The following is a 20810-nucleotide window of genomic DNA, read 5'->3' as shown; positions in this document are numbered from 1 at the left end:
ATATCGGTCCCCCGAGGCCGTTCCATCCATCGGATCGGGTGCTGGTGCCGCCATCCTAAGGGAAACAGGCAGTGTGGAGCCTTGTGGCTTCACTGCCCGTTTCCTACTGCGCATGCACGAGTCACACTGCGCTTTGTGAATGGCCCTGTTGTTTTCTGGGACACACACATGTCCCAGGAGACAACGGGGCAGCTCGCCGAAGAGGATGAAGTGAAGGAATAGCACCACGGAATAGGAAGAGACAGATTAGGAAGACTGCCTAGCAACATTTTTCAATTTTTTTTATATATCTTTTGTCATTAACACTCTGATGCCGCGTACACACGTATCAGACTATCCAGCGGACTTAGTCTGGTGGAAAATCCGGCCGACTGTCCGCCGGACTTTCTGAACGAGCTACCTGCCCACACACAGCACTTTTTCGGCGGACTAGGTCGGGCGGATTAAGTCCGCCGGACTATCCGCCGTACTTTTGAAATGAACAGAACTGGCCCACACACATGGAGGAAAGTCCGCTCATTTTGAGCGTGGCTCCAGTTAGCCAGGACCAGCGAAGGAGGCGTCACTGGCCCCGTCACCTGGTATGGACTTAAAGGGGAATCACTACCCCGAAAAAACAGCGTGGGGGCCCCCCCTAGGTCCATATCAGACCCTTATCCGAGCACGCTACCCGGCCGGCCAGGAAAGGGGGTGGGGATGAGCGAGCGCCCCCTGCTCCTGCGCCGTACTAGGCTGCGTGCCCTCAACGCGCGGCCCCCCACCCCAAAGCACCTTGTCCCCATGTTGATGAGGGCAAGGGCCTCTTCCCGACAACCCTGGCCGTTGGTTGTCGGGGTCTGCGGGCGGGGGGCTTATCGGAATCTGTGAGCCCCCTTTAATAAGGGGGATCCTGGCCCCCCACCCTATGTGAATGAGTATGGGGTACAATGTACCCCTATACATTCACCTGTGAAGGCTAAGGGTCTGATATGGACCTAGGGGGGACCCCCCACACCGTTTTTAAGTCCATACCAGGTGACGGGGCCAGCGACGCCTCCTTCGCTGGTTTCGGCTACCTGGAGCCGAGCTCAAAATTTTCTCCGGGCGGGAAAAGTCCATTCATTTCAAAAGTACGGTGGACTGGCACACACAGGGCCGTACTGTCCTCCGAAATGCGAGTCCGGCAGATAGATTGATGTGCAAAACTCCAATCTTAGTCCGCCGGACTTTTGGGTAAAAAAAGTCCGCCGGAGCCTACACACGGGCGGATTGTCCGGTGGACTTTTCCCCCGGATTGTTTGATCGTGTGTACGCGGCATGAGGAAAACATTAAAACTGCAGCAGAAAAGGCTGATGCCCATAGCAACCTGTTTTCATTTTCATTCTGTTTTTTTCATTTTCATTCCTGACAATAAAAGGACTTGTTTTGGGCACCAGTTTAGTTCTAGCTTGGATTACAGCACAGCAAGTAAAAATGACATGTAGCTGTCCTTGTGTTTCTGTTCTCACTGGTGCATGGTGGCTTTTATTTTTAGAATTTGTGTTTAGTGAGCTAAAGTTAGTTCAATGTACAGTATATATAGTATACCATAAATAAACATTTACCAAGGGTGTAAACCTTTAGCGATTATTCACACCAAATCAGTTAAGCTACGTTGATCTGCAACGAGCAACACAGGCTCATCACCAGGGCACATGGAAACAAATGTTTTCTGGATGCCCTGTTTACACCACAGTTCTGCGGGAAGGTGAATTTTGGTACACTGTGAAATAATGCAGACATACTGCATTTTTTACATCACACCTGATGTCAGTGCTTCTCACCACATCAAAGCTCCGCTGTGGTGCATATACACTATATTGTCAAAAGTATTGTGACACCTGCCTTTACACGCACATTAACTTTAAAGGCATCCCAGCCTTAGTCTGTAGGGTTCAATATTGAGTTGGCCCACCCTTTGCAGCTATAGCAGTTTCAACTCTTCTGGGAAGGCTGTCCACAAGGTTTAGTACTGTGTCTATGGTAATGTTTGACCATTCTTCCAAAAGCGCATTTGTGAGGTCAGGCACTGATTTGATTGAGAAGGCCTGGCTCACAGTCTCCGCTCTTATTCATCCCAAAGAGGTTCTATCAGGTTGAGGTCAAGTCCTCCACCCCAAACTCACTCATCCATGTCTTTATGGCCCTTGCTATGTGCAATGGTGCTCAGTCATGTTGGAAAAGGAAGGGGCTGTCCCATCACCAAACCGTTCCCACAAAGTTGGGAGCATGAAATTGTTCAAAATGTCTTGGTATGCCCTTTAGTCCCCTTCACTGGAACTAAGAGGCGAAGCCCAACCCCTGAAAAATAACCCCTCACCATAATCCCCCTCCACCAAATGATTTGGACCAGTGTATAAATCAAGGTCCATAAAGACATGGATGAGTGAGTTTGGGGTGGAGGAACTTGACTGGCCTGCACAGAGTTCTGACTTCAACCCGCTAAAACACCTTTGGGATGAATTATGCCCCATACACACGGCCGGACATTCCGACAACAAAATCCATCAGATTTTTTCAGACGGATTTTGGCCCAAACTTGTCTTGCATACACACGGTCACACAAAGTTGTCGGAAAATCTGATCGTTCAGAACGAGGTGGCGTAGAATGCGTACGACAGAACTATAAAGAGGGCAGTAGCCAATAGCTTTCGTCTCGTAATTTATTCCAAGCACGTGTGGCACTTTGTCCGTCGGAATTGTCTACACACGATCGGAATTTAAAAGATCAGATTTTGTTGTCGGAAAATTTTAGATCCTGCTCTCAAACTTGGTCTATCGGAAATTCTGATGGAAAAAGTCTGATGAAGCCCACACATGATCCGGTTTTCCAACAACAAGATCCAATCGCACATTTTACGTTGGAGAGTCCAACCGTGTGTACGTGGCAATAGAGTGGAGGCTGTGAAACAGGCCTTCTCTTCCAACATCAACGCCTGACTGATGGAAGAATGGTCAAACATTCCCATAGACACACTCCTAAACCTTGTGGTCAGCCTTCCCAGAAGAGTTGAAGCTGTTATAGATGCAAAGGGTGGGCCAACTCAATATTGAACCCTACGGACTGGGATGCCATAAAGTTCATGTGCGTGTAAAGGCAGACGTCCCAATACATTTGATAATATAATATATACATATTATAGTTATTTTATTTCACGCTTAAGTTACAAAAAAGCTGCTGCCTCCCCTAGAATACCTTAGTTAGGGTTCCAGTGTAAAAAGTTGTATGTATGATGGGGTGGGTGGCGCTGCTTGTCACCTGAAGAGTGATCTTCTCTAGTGGATCACTCCCTTAGATGAATATGCAATAGATAATATACTGTTGCTGTAGATTAAAAAAAATTATATTTCTGTAAGTGTCGTGTTCCGCCACTTGAAGGGCGACTCGCTGCAGGGAGTCGCTTCTCCCAGGTGGGTAGGCTCTAAATATTACTTGTTTACTGCCGTCTCTCAAAGAGGTTTAGTTCCTCAATGGATATTTTATACACCAGAGGAGATTTTAAGAGATTGTGTTTAGCCCGTGATCTATATTGAATGGTAGCTGTTATCAATCTGTTGTGTATATTTGTTGAAACAGCTTTATATGTACTACGTCTCAGCTTAAAATAATTATGCTATGAGTGGTACTCCTTTTATCAAATTTTAGAGTACACTATGTTCATTCCCAGTGGTATATCCTGAACATGATTTTTGTGAAAAAATCATATATAGAATAGTAATATTGACTCAATTAGTGATATTAGAATTGGATAAGCCAAACCCAATAAATGCAACAAAAGAAAGAAACACATAGATGGTATAGTTAAGGGTATAATTAATTAGTGATATAAAGTAGACCAAAGTCCAGTGAGTATGTATATCAAAAAGGAAAAAAAACATATAAAGAACATATAAAAGGTTACAGTGAAAACAAAGATAAAAATAAAGTTCAACCATGAAGTTCAATTTTAACTGGTGCAAAAAAATCGCAAATATTAAAGTGACCTGTGTTTATCCAAAGTGCCTTGTGCCTGGGTTTATCCACCAGTATGCAGAAAAACAGGTGACTTCCGTGCTCCCCTTCAGTTCCCCACTCACCAGATTCAAGCACCCTTGCAGGGGTAAATGGCATAAGTGAATTTGCTAGCTATAACCGGAACGGGCACCTCCACCTCGGTTCGGCAAATCCTGTGGTATCCTGGTTCCTCAGAAACCCCTCCTGGGGTGCATTCCATTTGCTGTGACCCGGGCACTCATGGCGTAAATCTGGATGGTTTATTTTTTAAAAGTATTGCAGAATTAAAAGCAAAACATGAATGCGAACAATATCGCAAAAAAAGCTTGGCTCAAGTCAAGTCAAGTAAAAACAACATGTATAAGTTGCAACTCATAAGCTCCAAGCTGGCGCGCGTTCCGCGCACCGGAACTCGGCAACTGGAAGTAACATAAGTGCGTACCAAAAGCCCCACCTTACGCGTGATGAACATAGGACGACGTCCACCTGTTTTTGACTCCCAGTCGCCCTTCAGGTGGCGGAACACGCCACTTACAGCAATATAACTTTTTATCTACAGCAACATAATATTATCTATTGCGTATTCATCTGTGGGAGTGATCCACTCTTCAGGTTACAAGCAGCGTCATACATACAACTTTTTATAATGTATACATATATAAAGTAATTGCCTACATTTCAATTAAAGAAACGGTAAACAGTTATTTGTGTTGCTACAACAGAATGGACCTCCCCTCACTGCTGATTTACAATGGACTCTAACACACATGCTATACCAGCCCTAAAAAGCAGAATTGTATGCACAATAATATATGTTATATTGCTTTGTTTTTGTTTTTCTACTACCGTAGTACTCATTTGATCTTCTACCTTGTAGCTAAGTGCACATTTAAATAACACTTACTGTTTCCAATTTTGCAGAGTTGACTGAGGGTAATTAACCTGGGTTATTCCATTTGGTTAAATTAAAACAGCTTTGCCTCTGCCATCTAGTTGCTCACTAACATTAATAGTTAGTTCATTTTTAATGAAATAATACAATACAATGTGTGCACCATCAATGCTGCAATTGAGACAACAGGGTCATAAGAGTGAAGGATGGAAGTGTTTTCTTCTTTTATGTTCCAGTACATCAGGTACAGTCATAGAGGAGAAAAATAATGTGAAGGATTTCATTAGGTTATAGTGTAGGATAGTAACATAATTATAATAGCAGGGGAGATAGTATGGGAAAAAGAATGGTATCTAATAAGTCCAGTCACCTGTATAAAATGTAAGCAGATAGTAGAAGCTAAATATGGGAACGTTACATTTGAGGAATATATCCTTTTATGCTATCTATTCATTCATCCAGTCTCTTTATCATAATACCTTTACAGTATGATGAAGGAGAATAAACACATTGAAATGTTGTTATTATTGGAAATCAATATTTAGATATAATGAACATACACTTTGAATTAGGAGCTTGCAACAAACAATTCTACATAGTCACAGTTCCTTAACAACGATGTCCACTAAGCAGTACTTAAAGTGATTGTAAAGGTTTTTTTTTTGTATTGTTTTTTAATAACAAACATGTTATACTTACCTCCTCTGTGCAGTTGGTTTTGTACTGCTCCTAGTCCCTTCCTCCTATTGAGTGCCCCCTCAGCCAGCTACTTGCTATGGAGGCACTGGAGCCGAGACAAAGCTCTGTGTATCCATTCAGACATGGAGCCCCAACCTGGCCCCACCTAATCTCCCCTGATTGACTGACTGGCTTTGACAGCCACAGGAGCCAATGGTGCCCCAGATGGCTTAGACACTCATGGACATCCCTGGAGAGAAAAGGGGCTCAGTTAAGTAACTAGGGGGTGCTGGGGAGGCTGCTACACACAAGTTTTTTTTATGTTAATGCAAAAAATGCATCAAGATAAAAAAAAAAACGTTTGCCTTTGCAACAAAAAATCTCCAACTTTTCTAGAAAAGAAAAGTACTTGGGATTGATTCACAGTGTGTGTCTTGTTATGCATTCTCATGCATTCTGCAGCACACATAGAACAAATGACAAGGAAAAATACATATTTTCTTCAGAATATAGTCAAAGAAATGTGAAAAATTTCTCGCATTTGATGCATTGATCTGCATTTACTAATAGCCTTGGATGAATAGGGTTTGTCACCACGTATGTCTAGTGCATCAAACTTTGCATGCATCTGGTGCATGCGTCATTATTGTCCAACGCTTGCAAAAGTTACATGTATTTGATGTAAACAAGCACTCAGTACTTACTATGTCTCTGAGCCTTTATGTGTTGTGTACATCACTAACATGAACCTTGGCTTACGCGTGAAGCCACTCCTTCAGCATGTTATAAGCTTGCATATAAGGTTACTTGTAACCCTCAGAATACAAACAGTTGCAGAAGCTCTGTTCCCATGATGTATCAGGAGCTTTCCCAGCTCTAGTCCAGCATGAATTGTAGCAACATTCATCATAACATGGTATATCGGGTTGCCAAATACAAAACAAGGGATAGGTTACATAGGCTACAAAAATAAAATACGGTAGGTAAAAATGAATGGCTATAACCTACAACAACCAATGCAATTTGTTTCTGCATTTGAAAGAACAGTACCAGTTTATAAGCTTACAGTACATATAGTGCTCAGCATAAATAAGTATACCCCAATAGATTTGTCAGAGAACCTTTACTTACCTTTCAGAATCAACATTTCCTATGGGACACTATACTAAAAAATACTCCAACAAATGCAGGCTATTGATTGCAACCGAGATTTGTTAATTTGCACACACAAAAAAAGTATTTTTCCTAACAAATTCATTCAACACCATGTTGCAAAAATGAATACACCCCAGTGGAAGTATTAGGTTGGCCAAACATTATGCAATTTTCTTCTACAACTTTCCTTTAGATTTACCAAAACCATATAATATGACTAAACACTTTCAATTTTGTATGCAGTCCGGCAGGCCCTTGTACTACACAGTTGAAGGTAAATATAATGGAAATTGAACAAGTAAATTGTATAATGTATGGCCAGCTTCAGAAGCAAAGCTAAATTTTAGACAACATAATCCTAATCAACAAGAAATCAACTACAGGTGAGTAATTTTTTTCATTAAACAGATGTCCAGCAGACAGTTGTCTATAAAAGGGTGTTACTTAACAAGGAAAACCCCTTCCATTTCATGCTGTCAGCAATGGCACCGCATGGAAGAGAAATGTCACAAGGCCTGAGAAAGAAAGAAAATAATTTATTTTCACTAGAAAGGTGAAGGCTACAAAAAAGATCAGGAAAGCTTTACTTATCAGCTAGAATACTGTAGCAAAAGTAATACAAAAAATGTAACAAAGATGGAACTGTAACCATCTCATAGAGATGGCCAGGCTGTCCACAGAAGTTAACACCTCAACAGGAGCATCTTCTAAAGAGAAGGGTTGAAGAAAGTTGCCATCAAAGTTCACTGCAGTTAGCTAAAGAAGTAGAAAGCTAAACTGGGGTGATTGTTTCCTGTGAAACAATATGGCATACATTGCAGAGGATTTTCCTGTATGGGTGTCGTCCAGGAACAAAGCCTCTCCTAAAGCCCATGCGCAAAAAAGCCCACCTGGAATTTGCCAGGGCCCATGCCCATGCTGAAAAAAAGAAGACTGATGATGGTGATGAGACTAAGATAAATGTTTTTGGAACTGATGGCTTCAAAATTTTACAGCGTTGCAAAGGTGAGGAGCACAAAGAAAAATGCATGGTGGTGGCAGTGTCCTTCTGTGGGGCTGCATGAGTGCTGCTGGTGTTGGAGAGGTGCATTTCATCACAGGTATCATGAATTCACAGATGTACTGCTATATATTGAAAGAGAAGGTGCTACTATCACTCCATGCCCTTGGTCGTCATGCACTTTTCCAACATGACAATGATCCAAAACGCACATCTAAGGCCACTGCTGCATTTCTCAAGAAGAACAAGGTGAAAGTGATTCAGCCAAGTGTGTCTCCTGATCTAAATCCAATCAAACACCTACCCAGTATGCAAGTTTGAAAATGACTATTTGCTATTGCTATACTTGCCAGGATTCACAAGTTGGTCGCACAATTGCAGCAAGTCCACATTGCATGACTCCAGATCAGCTTTCTTTGTAAACATTCTGCAAGTCTGACGCAAGTTCTGGTTCAGTTATGTTGTGCTATAGTCATCCCGCCACCAGGGTCACTGTGGCTGAATTTTCATGCTGTAGACTTACCACTGCAACTTTGCTCTTGCTAGAGACTTGCCATGCAAATTTGCTACAAATTGGAAAAGCGTCAACCAGAACTTTTTTGCTTCAAGTGCTCTGCAAGTGTACAATTTGCTAGTGAAAATGTGCAGCTAGTTAACAGACTTACAATTCAATACTGCCACAAATTTGTGGCAAGATATCCTTGCTACCAGGGTAGGGGTAATTCTGAAGAGACAAGTCGAGCAACACTCTCCATCCAGGCTCAAAAAATGGTTGTTCTTGAAAAATGGAAAAAGATAGATGTTGCAATATGTCGCCAACTTGTTCATTCCATGCCTAGAAGACTTGCTGTCCTTACAAATCATGGAGGTCAAAATAATATATGTAGTAGTTTTTGTTGTGGGGTATATTCATTTTTGCATCAATTAATTTGAGTAAAATGGAAGATTTTGTAATCAAAGTTATATTACTAATCTTACTTTCATGTAACGGAGCTAAACAAATGTTCTATATAACTCAGTATTGTCAACATTTTGGAAATTGTTCTTGTGTTCATTGAGATATTGATTAAAATCTTACTTTTCAAAAGGGGTGTACTCATTTATGCTGAGTACTGTACATACACATCTCAAAACCTGACCCAAAGAAAGTAATGAGATATTTTTGCAAATGCTCTATAATTTATTATGTCAAAACCATTGATTGTTTATTTTTATTAACAGGTATTTGTGATACTGTACGCATTCATTGAAATAACTAAAATTTAAAAAGAGAATTTCAATCGGTGCTCTTGTTTTTCGTTTCTTGCACTATTTAGAAGTTTGGCCCTTCCCTGAGCTAAAACACAAGACACCAGTATCAATACTTATGCATCTCACATTGCACATTTATTTTAGGGAGAATACTTATTCAAATATTTCTCTACACTGATCCATTATGTAGATGGCTCAATGTAGACAAGTGTTTTAGACTTGGGAGACACATTGGTTTATTTTAATAAGAATGTCTATGTTTATACTTGCCTTATAAATTTATATCAGAATATTAAGTCTATTCAATCTCTATACAGATATTTAGCCCTATATGCTTACAAGCCCCAGAAGAATGATGAGCTGGAGTTGCGTAAGGGAGAAATGTACAGAGTCATAGAAAAATGCCAAGATGGCTGGTTCAAAGGCACATCCCTTCGGAATGGCACATCTGGAGTTTTCCCAGGCAATTACGTTACCCCAGTTTCTAGGTAAGTCAATTTCTATTACCACCATATAATAACAGAAATTTGCATCGAATGTCAAAAGATGTCCTTTAATAATTCCAAAGAAGCTCTGCTGCTTGCTATTATCATTCTGTAATAACTGACATACGGTGCTTGACAAAATGACCAAAGAATAGGGTGTAAAGTTGGGTTATTAATAGGCCTTTAATGTATGACATTCCTTATAATAGTATAGATGGCATTGAAAGCTAGAAAAAAACATATGAAAATCTTTGAGAGAAAAATGAAATTACAGTTTATGCCATATGTTTTTCAAACATTTTGAAAGAGTGACATAGTGCAAAGAAGGTGCAAAAAAAAAAAAAATCTTTAGTGATATCTTGGGTGCTCCGTGTTTAATTCTCGGGTTTCCCCCTGTATATTACACCACATGCTGTAATGGATGCACGCCGCAGTCACCAGATGTCAGTGACCCCCCTTACTTTACAGTAAGGAGAGTCAACAAGGATTATAGGTGGCTAGGGGGACCTATCATGTTTTCATGTTGATTCCTGGTTGCGCTCAAGGGTCCTTGCTTCTCCCCATTGCACTCCGGTATGTTCTCCCCAACGTAGTAAGCTGCTTCTGAGGACGTTGCTAATCATTGACGAAATGCATGAAGCCGGAATACCCTTGCGTCGCTTCCGGCCCAGCTAGTGGAATGCATGCCAGAGCTTAGGGGGTGTCTTTTAGCATACCTTATAGGGCTGATTTTTATAAACATTATATTCAGTGACGCTTTTTTATACACTTGTTATTTTATGAATAAACCTACAGTACATAAGGATTTTTACACTATGAGAGGCTGTCTCTCTATTTATTTTTCACCTGCCTAACTACATTGGGGAGAACATACCAGAGTACTATGGGGAGAAGCAAGGACCCTTGAGAGCAACCCATAATTAACAAGAATTGATCGATAGGTCCCCCTAGAGACCTACAAGCCTTGTTGACTCTCCTTACTCTAAAGCAGGAGTAGGCAACCTTAAAGAGATGGAGATCTACCTGAACAACATGGGAGAAGTCAAAGATCACTGGGCACAGTGTCACCTCCTCACTCCTGATTTAAATCTCTAATTGTCATACTACCGTGTCCCAATCACTGCGCGGCAATCATGGGTTTAAATCAGGTAATGCTGTGGCAGCAGCCAAAGGTGTACACATGCTGCAGCAGGAATTAAACCCCCTGAGTTAGCAGTGCATTGCTGTATGATGATTGGCCAAAGCAGGGTGCCTTTGGTCAATCATGGCTCAGGGGGACTAAGTCCACGCCCCACACTATATAAGGCTGCTTACACGGCGACTGTGTGTAGTGTTTTTGACGTGGACAGAGAGATAGCTTGAGTTTGATTAAGCAGACAGGTTATTCAGTTAGTGGCAGTGTATTTGATATATATATAATATATATATATATATATATATATATATATATATATATATATATATATATACATTTATATATATATATATATATATATATATATATATATATATATATATATATGTATATACAGTATCTCACAAAAGTGAGTACGCCCCTCACATTTTTGTAAATATTTTATTATATCTTTTCATGTGACAACACTGAAGATATAACACTTTGCTCCAATGTAAAGTAGTGAGTGTAATGATTGTGTAACAGTGTAAATTTGCTGTCCCCTCAAAATAACTCAACAGACAGCCATTAATGTCTCAACTGCTGGAAACAAAAGTGAGTACACCCTTAAGTGAAAATGTCCAAATTGGGCCCAAAGTGTCAATATTTTGTGTGGCCACCATTATTTTCCAGCACTTCCTTAACCCTCTTGGGCATGGAGTTCACCAGAGCTTCACAGGTTGCCACTGGAGTCCTCTTCCACTCCTCCAAGATGGCATCATGGAGTTGGTGGATGTTAGAGACCTTGCGCTCATCCACCTCCTGTTTGAGGATGCCCCGTAGATGCTCAATAGGGTTTAGGTATGGAGATATGCTTGGCCAGTCCATCACCTTTACCCTCAGCTTTTTTAGCAAAGTGGTGGCCATCTTGGAGGTGTGCTTGGGGTTGGTATCATGTTACAATACTGCCCTGCAGCCCAGTCTCCGAGGGGAGGGGATCATGCTCTGCTTCAGTATGTCACAGTACATGTTGGCATTCATGGTTCCCTCAATGAACTGTAGCTCCCCAGTGCCAGTAGCACTCATGCAGCCCCAGGCCATGACACCACCATGCTTGATTGTAGGCAAGCACCTGATGCTGATGTAACTGATTGAAATTGCTATGGATGTGGGATTCCTTGAAGACTGCCTATGCTGACTATCCTATTCCTCCTCAATCTTGATGATGCTAGCTTCCAACAATATTTTGGTTTAGGGCACCACCACCACCGCCAAAGGCCCAGTTTTTCTGCCCCTGTTTAACAGGGGCATGCAATTCAAATTTTTGATGTAATATTTCACAGCAGTGCCAGTTTCTGTGCCCAACAAGAGTATCTGTGAGGGGTTACAGTGTTTTGGCACCACCACCACTGCCCAAGGCCTAGTTTTTCTGCCCCTGTTTAACAGGGGCATGTATTTACAATAGCTGCTATAATATTTCAATGCAGGGCCGTTTCTGCGCCCAACAAGGGTATCTGTGAGGGCTTACAGGGTTGTGGCACCACCACCACTGACCAAGGCCCAATTTTTCTGCCCGTTTAACAGGGGCATGTAATTACAGTTTTTCATATAATATTTCAACGCAGGGCCCATACCTGTGCCGAACAAGAGTAACTGTGAGGGCTTACCACCAAAGGCCCAATTTTCTGCAGAGTATATAGGGCAGGCCATATAGTATATGGCATATACTGCTGTTCAGAGTATATAGTGCCTGGGGGCCTTGGGGACCCCCACACCATTCAAAAAATAAAATGGGTGCAGGGTTCCCCTTAATATCCATACCAGACCTGAAGGGCCTAATATGGATTTTGGGGGTGACATCCACAATTTTTTTTTTATATTTTTGGTAATTTTATCTATATTTTCGGGATCTGACAATACATTACAGCCGCGAGCAGTTTTAAATTAATTTTTTTCTGTTAGAAATGTAATTTTGTTGTGGCACTGTTATAAACATGGGAAAGATGCACTACTTTACAGGCATACTAAGGACCAATAGACAATCACAGTCTGCTTAAACGAATAACACACAAAGAATTAAATGTTACCATGTTTTTATTGAACACACCATGTAAATATTCACAATGCCGGTGGAAAAAGTATGTGAACCCATAGACTAATGAGATCTCCAAGAGCTAATTTGAGTAGTGTCAGCCAACTGGAGCCCAATCAATGAGATGAGATTGGAGGTGTTGGTTACAGCTGCCTTGTCCTATAAAAAACACACACCAGTTCTGGGTTTGCTTTTCACAAGAAGCATTGCCTGATGTGAATGATGCCTCACACAAAAGAGCTCACAGAAGACATGCAATTAACAATTGTTGACTTGCATAAAGCTGGAAAGGGTTATAAAAGTATCTCCAAAAGTCTTGCTGTTCATCAGTCCACGGTAAGACAAATTGTCTCTAAATGGAGAAAGTTCACCACTGCTGCTACTCTCCCTAGGAGTGGGCGTCCTGTAAAGATGACTGCAAGAGCACAGCGCAGACTGCTCAATGAGGTGAAGAAGAATCCTAGAGTGTCAGCTAAAGACTTACAAAAGTCTCTGGCATATACTAATATCCCTGTTAGCGAATCTACGATACGTAAAACACTAAACAAGAATGGATTCCATGGGAGGGTACCACAGAGGAAGCCACTGCTGTCCAAAAAAAACATTGCTGCACATTTACAGTTTGCACAAGATGTTCCAAAACAGTACTGGCAAAATATTCTGTGGACAGATGAAACCAAATTTGAGTTGTTTGGAAGAAACACACAGCACTATGTGTGTAGAAAAAGAGGCACAGCACACCAACATCAAAACCTCACCCCAACTGTGAAGTATGGTGGTGGGGGCATTATGGTTTGGGGCTGCTTTGCTGCGTCAGGGCCTGGATGGATTGCTATCATCGAAGGAAAAATGAATTCCCAAGTTTATCAAGACATTTTGCAGGAGAACTTAAAGCCACCTGTCCACCAGCTGAAGCTCAACAGAAGATGGGTGTTGCAACAGGACAACGACCCAAAGCATAGAAGTAAATCAACAACAGAATGGCTTAAACAGAAGAAAATACACCTTCTGTCGTGGTCCAGTCAGTGTCCTGAATTCAACCCGATTGAGATGCTGTGGCATGACCTCAAGAAAGCGATTCACACCAGACATCCCAAGAATATTGCTGAACTGAAACAGTTCTGTAAAGAGGAATGGTCAAGAATTGCTCCTGACCGTTGTGCACGTCTGATCTGCAACTACAGGAAACGTTTGGTTGAAGTTATTGCTGCCAAAGGAGGTTCAATCAGTTATTAAATCCAAGGGTTCACATACTTTTTCTACCTGCACTGCAAATGTTTACATGGTGTGTTCAATAAAAACATGGTAACATTTAATTATTTGTGTCTTATTAGTTTAAGCAGACTGTGATTGTCTATTGTTGTGACTTAGATGAAAATCAGATCACATTTTATGACCGATATTCCATATCATTCCAAAAGGGTTCACATACTTTTTTTTTGCAACTGTACATGTCCCCTTTAAATTAAGCACTTTTGATTTTCACGTTCGCGTCCGATAGACTTTAACGGTGTTCGAACAAATTTTTTGCCTATTCGCATGTTCTGCTGTGAACTGAACTGGGGGGTGTTCAGCTCATCCGTATGGATGATACACCACTGTATAGCGCTCGTCACTGATTTTGTGCTTGCCTAAATTCAGCTATGTTTACAACACAGTTATTTGACGATCCATCACAAACAGAACTGTGACCCAATGTGGGTCCCAGCTCATAGTTTAACAAACAGTGGCCTATATCACTGATTGTGAAAATTACATTGTAAGTTGACTGCAGGAGAATATTTTTATCAGTTGAAGAAATTTTGTGTGCTGCCCCAGCTTATGCTTCATATGTGGACATTACAGTATGAATGAAAAGCTGTATTAAGGACCAGAGGCCCGTAGCTACTACCACCCCGTCTATCCATGCATCTGGCCCCTTTCAGTTCAATTGTAATGGGGAGGATGTTTTTTTGAAACACTTGATTAGAGTTAGAGGTTTTAATAGGCTTCAAAATAGGGTGGGCTCAGGGGGCAGAACATTGCAGTATGAGCCCACCCAGGTGTGTTACAATAGTGAATGAATATTCACTACTGAAACACTAATATTCCTCCTGGCCAATCAGGAAGCGGGTATGGGACCTGTTTCCTGATTGGCTGAAAAGAGAAGCGTCCCTATTGCCCGCCAAGGAGAAGGGAACAAACGAAAGTCACGGAGTGCAGGGGAAGGGGAAGCTGCCATGATACCCACAGAGAGCAGGGAAAGTTGGCACTGCCGTGATGCTGCGGAGAGCAGGGGAAGCCAGGGAGAAGCACTGCCCGCCAATAGATGGGGTAAATACTCTGGAAATAGCCGAACGACCGATGGGGGGGTGGTGGTGGCACTGTTTGCTGCTGCCCCCCCCCCCCCAAAAAAGTTTCATCGGTCGCCACTGTTAAGGACTGACAGAAGACATTGCTTTGAATAATCCTTTTAATCTCATAGCCTGGGCACATGTGTGGATCGTGTTTAGTGTGAAAACAACAATCAGATATAACTTCATCTAGCTATTTTGTGATTCAGAAAATATGAGAACTCCACAGATGCTCTTTTCATATATGCTGTTGCCACTTACAGACTTATTTAACAACAGAAAGAGCTGAAACAACAGAAATTAAATGTTAGGATTTGGCTCACCTGCTGATGGCAAAAGTGCAGTTCTAGTGGTCACCAGTGGGTGTCTCCCAGCAGATCCTAGTAACTAAGCTCCACCTGATGCTGGTTGCTGGAAAGTTATATAAACCCTTCCTTGATTTACCTCATTGCTTCAGTGTTTTGCCTGTTAGCCATATACCTGCCTGCTGATCTCTGCCTTATCCTATACCCTGTATCTGGTAGCCTGTACTCAGTCCTACCCCTGCTCATGCCCTGTTTATGTAAGCTTCCTTCAAACTTGTATATAACATATATAGTTCAGTGCTTGACCGGCATGTTTATTTTTCACTTTTGCTTTGCTTATAGTCTATTGAAGTTGGATTGGTGCTGTGTGCATTATTAATCTTATTGTGATCATACTTAGTCTGATTGCAGTTTGCTAAATACAGCGATACTAAACTGGTCATCTCTGCTGTCATTGGGTGGCTACACTTGGTATTCCTTACATTAACGTTCATGGACTGCAGTGAATAAAAATTGAAATGGTTGATGTGATTTACTGCATGTTCAGGGGTGAACTGACAACTCATGGGGCTCCCGGGCAATAGGAGATTATGGGGCCCCCATGCAATCAGAGGTTATGGGGGCACACAGTATACACAAACACGCACACAGTATACAATCACACAGGCTACACATACATGTACACACAATATACACAGATATGTTTCTATTGGCTGAGAAGGTACTGGAGAGGTGGGGCAGCTATAATCTCTGGATTTTTAGACCAAAAGGATGTCGGTAAGGAACATTTCAGAGGCAGATGTAAAAAAAAAACACAGATTTTGACATACTGTCCCTGGTTTTACTGAGGTTGGCAACTCTGATGGGGCCCCCTAGTGGCCCGGGGCCCTCGGGCAGTGCCTGAGGGGCTGAATGGTCAGTCCACCCCTGTGCATGTTACACATTATTATAGCTTGCTGCATTACAGTGTTAAACAAGCCCAGTTCATCTCCGTTTGCAGGAACATTGACCTGCTGTATGACTGCAAGAGTTGAAAAAACTTCTCTTTTTTTACAGATGGTTCCCATCAGAGATCATATTTGAAGGATTTATGAAAATGTGATGATATGATTTCTGTATATATACACATCTTTTTTTTATGCTTATGTACTTGCTTTGTTTTACTTGGCAGTAAATGCTTCATACTATCATTATCTTAATTTTAGCATCAATGGGACCATTTCTCGTTAGGTAAAGAAGAATTTATAGTTTTCAAAATGCTTAACACTTTTTTTTATGAGAAAGGTTTGCAGTTTATATTCTTTCACTTTCATCACATTTTGGCAGTATCAACCTGCAAATGCCAGTGGATTATCTTTATTTGCTTGTTTAGTATTTCAGAACTGTCTTATCTAGTTTATGTGTTTGTAATGGCATTGCGTTACTATAGAAACAGATTGTCCTGAGGGATTTATATTATTATATGCATTTTTTCACAGTTGGTACTAGTAAAAACATGGCAAAGAAAATTAATTCCAAGGGGCCAGTTTATCACTAGGACTGTTATTATGTACAATTGCTGCAATTTTACATCTCAAGTACAGCTTCAATATTACAGGCTTGAATATCACATATATCAATGTTTTTAGTAACCTAAAACTTACTGTGGTATGTTCCATGTGTCTGTTTTAAAGTTAAAACAATGCATTGCTTTCATCATTTGCTATCGTTTTACTTGCCACAAAGAGAACTTAATAAGTCCCCTATATTGGCAAAAAGGGGGCTCCATCTTTCTACATGATCTAAAGCACTGCAAACTCCTATGCAGCATATACAGGAAAGGGTAATCCTTCATTGTTTGCTGCCTGCAGAAACACATTTCCATGTATGAGCTGTTGCTGTCACATGATTCTGAATGTCACACCATGTTCTACAGTGACTGCATTGAAATATGATTACATGCTGTGTTCTGGACAGTAGTCATTAAAGGAGTACCCACGCAACTTTTTCACAGTTACTCTGGTACCCAAGGAAAAAAAAGTGTATGTATTATTATTTTTATTATTATTATTCAAGATTTATATAGCATTAACAGTTTGCGCAGAGATTTACAATCTCAAGGTGACAGTACAGTCAAAATACAATAGAATACAAGAAGGTTAAGAGGGTCCTGCTCATAATCTAGTAGGGTAGAACAAGTGGTACACAATGTCATAACTGTGGGGGATGAGCTTGATGGAAGAGTTAAAAGTTCTGTTCTTAACCAGTTGCCGACCGCCGCACGACGATGTACGTCGACAGCATGGCACGGGCAGGCATAAGGGCGTACATGTACGTCCCTGCCTTCCCGCGGGTCGGGGGCCCGATCGGGCCCCCGCCCGGTGCCTGCGGCGGTCGGTTTTCGTGCGGGAGCGATCCCGGACGAGGGGACGGCCATTCATTCATGGCCACCCCCTCACGATCGCTCCCGACGAATGAAAATCCTTCGTGACATCACTTCCTCTCCTGTGAGGAGAGGAAGTGATGTATTCTCTCCTCCGTGTCGGTATTTTTCGTTCCGACACGGAGGAGAACGGATCGGTGAGTTGCACCAACACTCTACACAAACAGTAGAACATGCCAGGCACACTCACACCCCCCCTTTACCCCCCGATCACCCCCCCAATTACCCCTGCCCCCCAGTCACAGTGACACCAATGTCATTTTTTTTTTTTTTTTTTTTTGCATTGGTGTCATTTGTGACTGTAATAACTGTTAGGGCAGTTAGGGTTAGCCCCCTTTAGTTCTAATGTACCCCCCTAACCCCCCCAATAAAGGTTTAACCCCGTGATCACCCCCCGTCGCCAGTGTCACTAAGGCTGGGTTCACATTGCAGCGGTTTATGAGAACGAATGTGATTCGCACCGCACTGCAGTGCAAATCACATCCGATCTCTGTGCGATTCGAGTTCAGCCATTCGCCGCACCCGCCGCACCCGCCACACCCGCCGCACCCGCCGCAAATTCGCACGGGACCCTTTTTTTGGCCCGCAGCAGAATCGGATCGCATGGGTGTTCACACCATGCGATCCGAGTTTGCAGATCGCACTGCGATATGCAAACTGATCTGGGGGTGTCAGTAACATTTCACTGACACTCCCAGCAGTTCGCATAGGGCAGTGTGAACTGCCGCCGGGAGGCATGCGATGCGGGAACCCGCCGCGCATTCGTGGCGTTCCCGCATCGCTCCAGTGTGAACCCAGCCTAATAAGCGATCATTTTTCTGATCGCCGTATTAGTGTCACAGGTGACGCTAGTTAGGCAGGTAGGTATTTAGGTTCGCCGCAGCTTTTTATAGCACCAGGGACCCCCATATACTACCGCATAAAGCCCCCTGATTGCCCCCTAGTTAACCCTTTCACCAGTGATCACCATATAACTGTTACAGGTGACGCTGGTTGGTTAGTTATTTTTTTATAGTTTCAGGGCACCCGCCATTTATTACCTAATAAAGGTTTAACCCCCTGATCACCCGGCGGGTGTCATTTGTGACTAATAACTGTTAGGGCAGTTAGGGTTAGCCCCCTTTAGTTCTAAGGTACCCCCCTAACCCCCCCAATAAAGGTTTAACCCCGTGATCACCCCCCGTCGCCAGTGTCACTAAGGCTGGGTTCACATTGCAGCGGTTTATGAGAACGGATGTGATTTGCACCGCACTGCAGTGCAAATCACATCCGATCTCTGTGCGATTCGAGTTCAGCTATACAGATAGTATGGCTGAATTCGTGTCGCACCCGCCGCACCCGCCGCAAACTCGCACGGGACCCTTTTTTGGTCCGCAGCAGAATCGGATCGCATGGGTGTTCACACCATGCGATCCAAGTTTGCAGATCGCACTGCGATATGCGAACTGATCTGGGGGTGTCATTAACATTTCACTGACACTCCCAGCAGTTCGCATAGGGCAGTGTGAACTGCCGCCGGGAGGCATGCGATGCGGGAACCCGCCGCGCATTCGTGGCGTTCCCGCATCGCTCCAGTGTGAACCCAGCCTAATAAGCGATCGTTTTTCTGATCGCTGTATTAGTGTCACAGGTGACGGCAGTTAGGTATTTAGGTTCGCCGCAGCTTTTTATAGCGCCAGGGACCCCCATATACTACCGCATAAAGCCCCCTGATTGCCCCCTAGTTAACCCTTTCACCAGTGATCACCATATAACTGTTACAGGTGACGCTGGTTGGTTAGTTATTTTTTTATAGTTTCAGGGCACCCGCCATTTATTACCTAGTCTCACTAGTGTACCCCTAAATTTAGGGGTGTCTACTTTCCAAAATGGGGTCATTTGGGGGGGGGTTTGTGCCATCTTGGCATTTTATGGCCTTCAAAACTGTAACGCCCTTAGAAAGCCTGAAGGCGGTGCTTGGTTTTCGGGGCCCCGTACGCGGCTAGGCTCCCAAAAAGTCCCACATATGTGGTATCCCCGTACTCAGGAGAAGCAGCAGAATTTATTTTGGGGTGTCATTTCACATATGCCCATGGCATGCGTGAGCAATATATCATTTAGTGACAACTTTGTGAAAAAAAAAAAAAAAAAAAAAAAGTTTGTAATTTTCCCGCAACTTGTGGCAAAATATAAAATATTCCATGAACTCAACATGCCTCTCAGCAAATAGCTTGGGGTGTCTACTTTCTAAAATGGGGTCATTTGTGGGGGTTTTGTGCCATCTTGGCATTTTATGGCCTTCAAAACTGTAATAGGTAGTGAGGAGTGAAGTCAAATATTTACGCCCTTAGAAAGCCTGAAGGCGGTGCTTGGTTTTCGGGGCCCCGTACGCAGCTAGACTCCCAAAAAGTCCCACATATGTGGTATCCCCGTACTCAGGAGAAGCAGCAGAATTTATTTTGGGGTGTTATTTCACATATGCCCATGGCATGCATGAGCAATATATCATTTAGTGACAACTTTGTGAAAAAAAAAAAAAAAAAAAAAAAGTTTGTAATTTTCCCGCAACTTGTGGCAAAATATAAAATATTCCATGAACTCAACATGCCTCTCAGCAAATAGCTTGGGGTGTCTACTTTCTAAAATGGGGTCATTTGTGGGGGTTTTGTGCCATCTTGGCATTTTATGGCCTTCAAAACTGTAATAGGTAGTGAGAAGTGAACTCAAAAATTTACGACCTTAGAAAGCCTGAAGGCGGTGCTTGGTTTTCGGGGCCCCGTACGCGGCTAGGCTCCCAAAAAGTCCCACATATGTGGTATCCCCGTACTCAGGAGAAGCAGCAGAATTTTTTTTGGGGTGTCATTTCACATATGCCCATAGCATGTGTGAGCAATATATCATTTAGTGACAACTTTGTGTAAAAAAAATAAATAAATTTTTTTTTTGTCATTATTCAATCGCTTGAGGCAAAAAAATAAAATATTCAATGGGCTCAACATGCCTCTTATCAATTTCCTTAGGGGGTCTACTTTCCAAAATGGGGTCATTTGGGGGGGTTTTGTACTGCCCTGCCATTTTAGCACCTCAAGAA

At 42.5% G+C, this 20810-nt stretch overlaps 1 protein-coding gene across 2 annotated transcripts in view; it reads left to right on the top strand.

Moving 5' to 3' along the window:
* The window catches only part of SH3RF3 (SH3 domain containing ring finger 3), a 609268-nt gene that overhangs the window by 508392 nt on the left and 80066 nt on the right, over positions 1–20810 (top strand). For both annotated transcript variants that reach the window (XM_077482583.1, XM_077482584.1), the window contains one exon: positions 9307–9477. In XM_077482583.1, the coding sequence (XP_077338709.1) occupies positions 9307–9477 (171 nt within the window). The remainder of the gene's footprint in view (positions 1–9306; positions 9478–20810) is intronic.

Source organism: Lithobates pipiens, unplaced genomic scaffold, assembly GCF_037356315.1.
Source record: "Lithobates pipiens isolate NorthernLeopardFrog02 unplaced genomic scaffold, aLitPip1_a1.2 Scaffold_16, whole genome shotgun sequence".
Lineage (NCBI taxonomy): Eukaryota > Metazoa > Chordata > Amphibia > Anura > Ranidae > Lithobates > Lithobates pipiens.
Note: the sequence above shows the minus strand (reverse complement) of the source record. Positions and strands in the feature narration are given on the sequence as shown.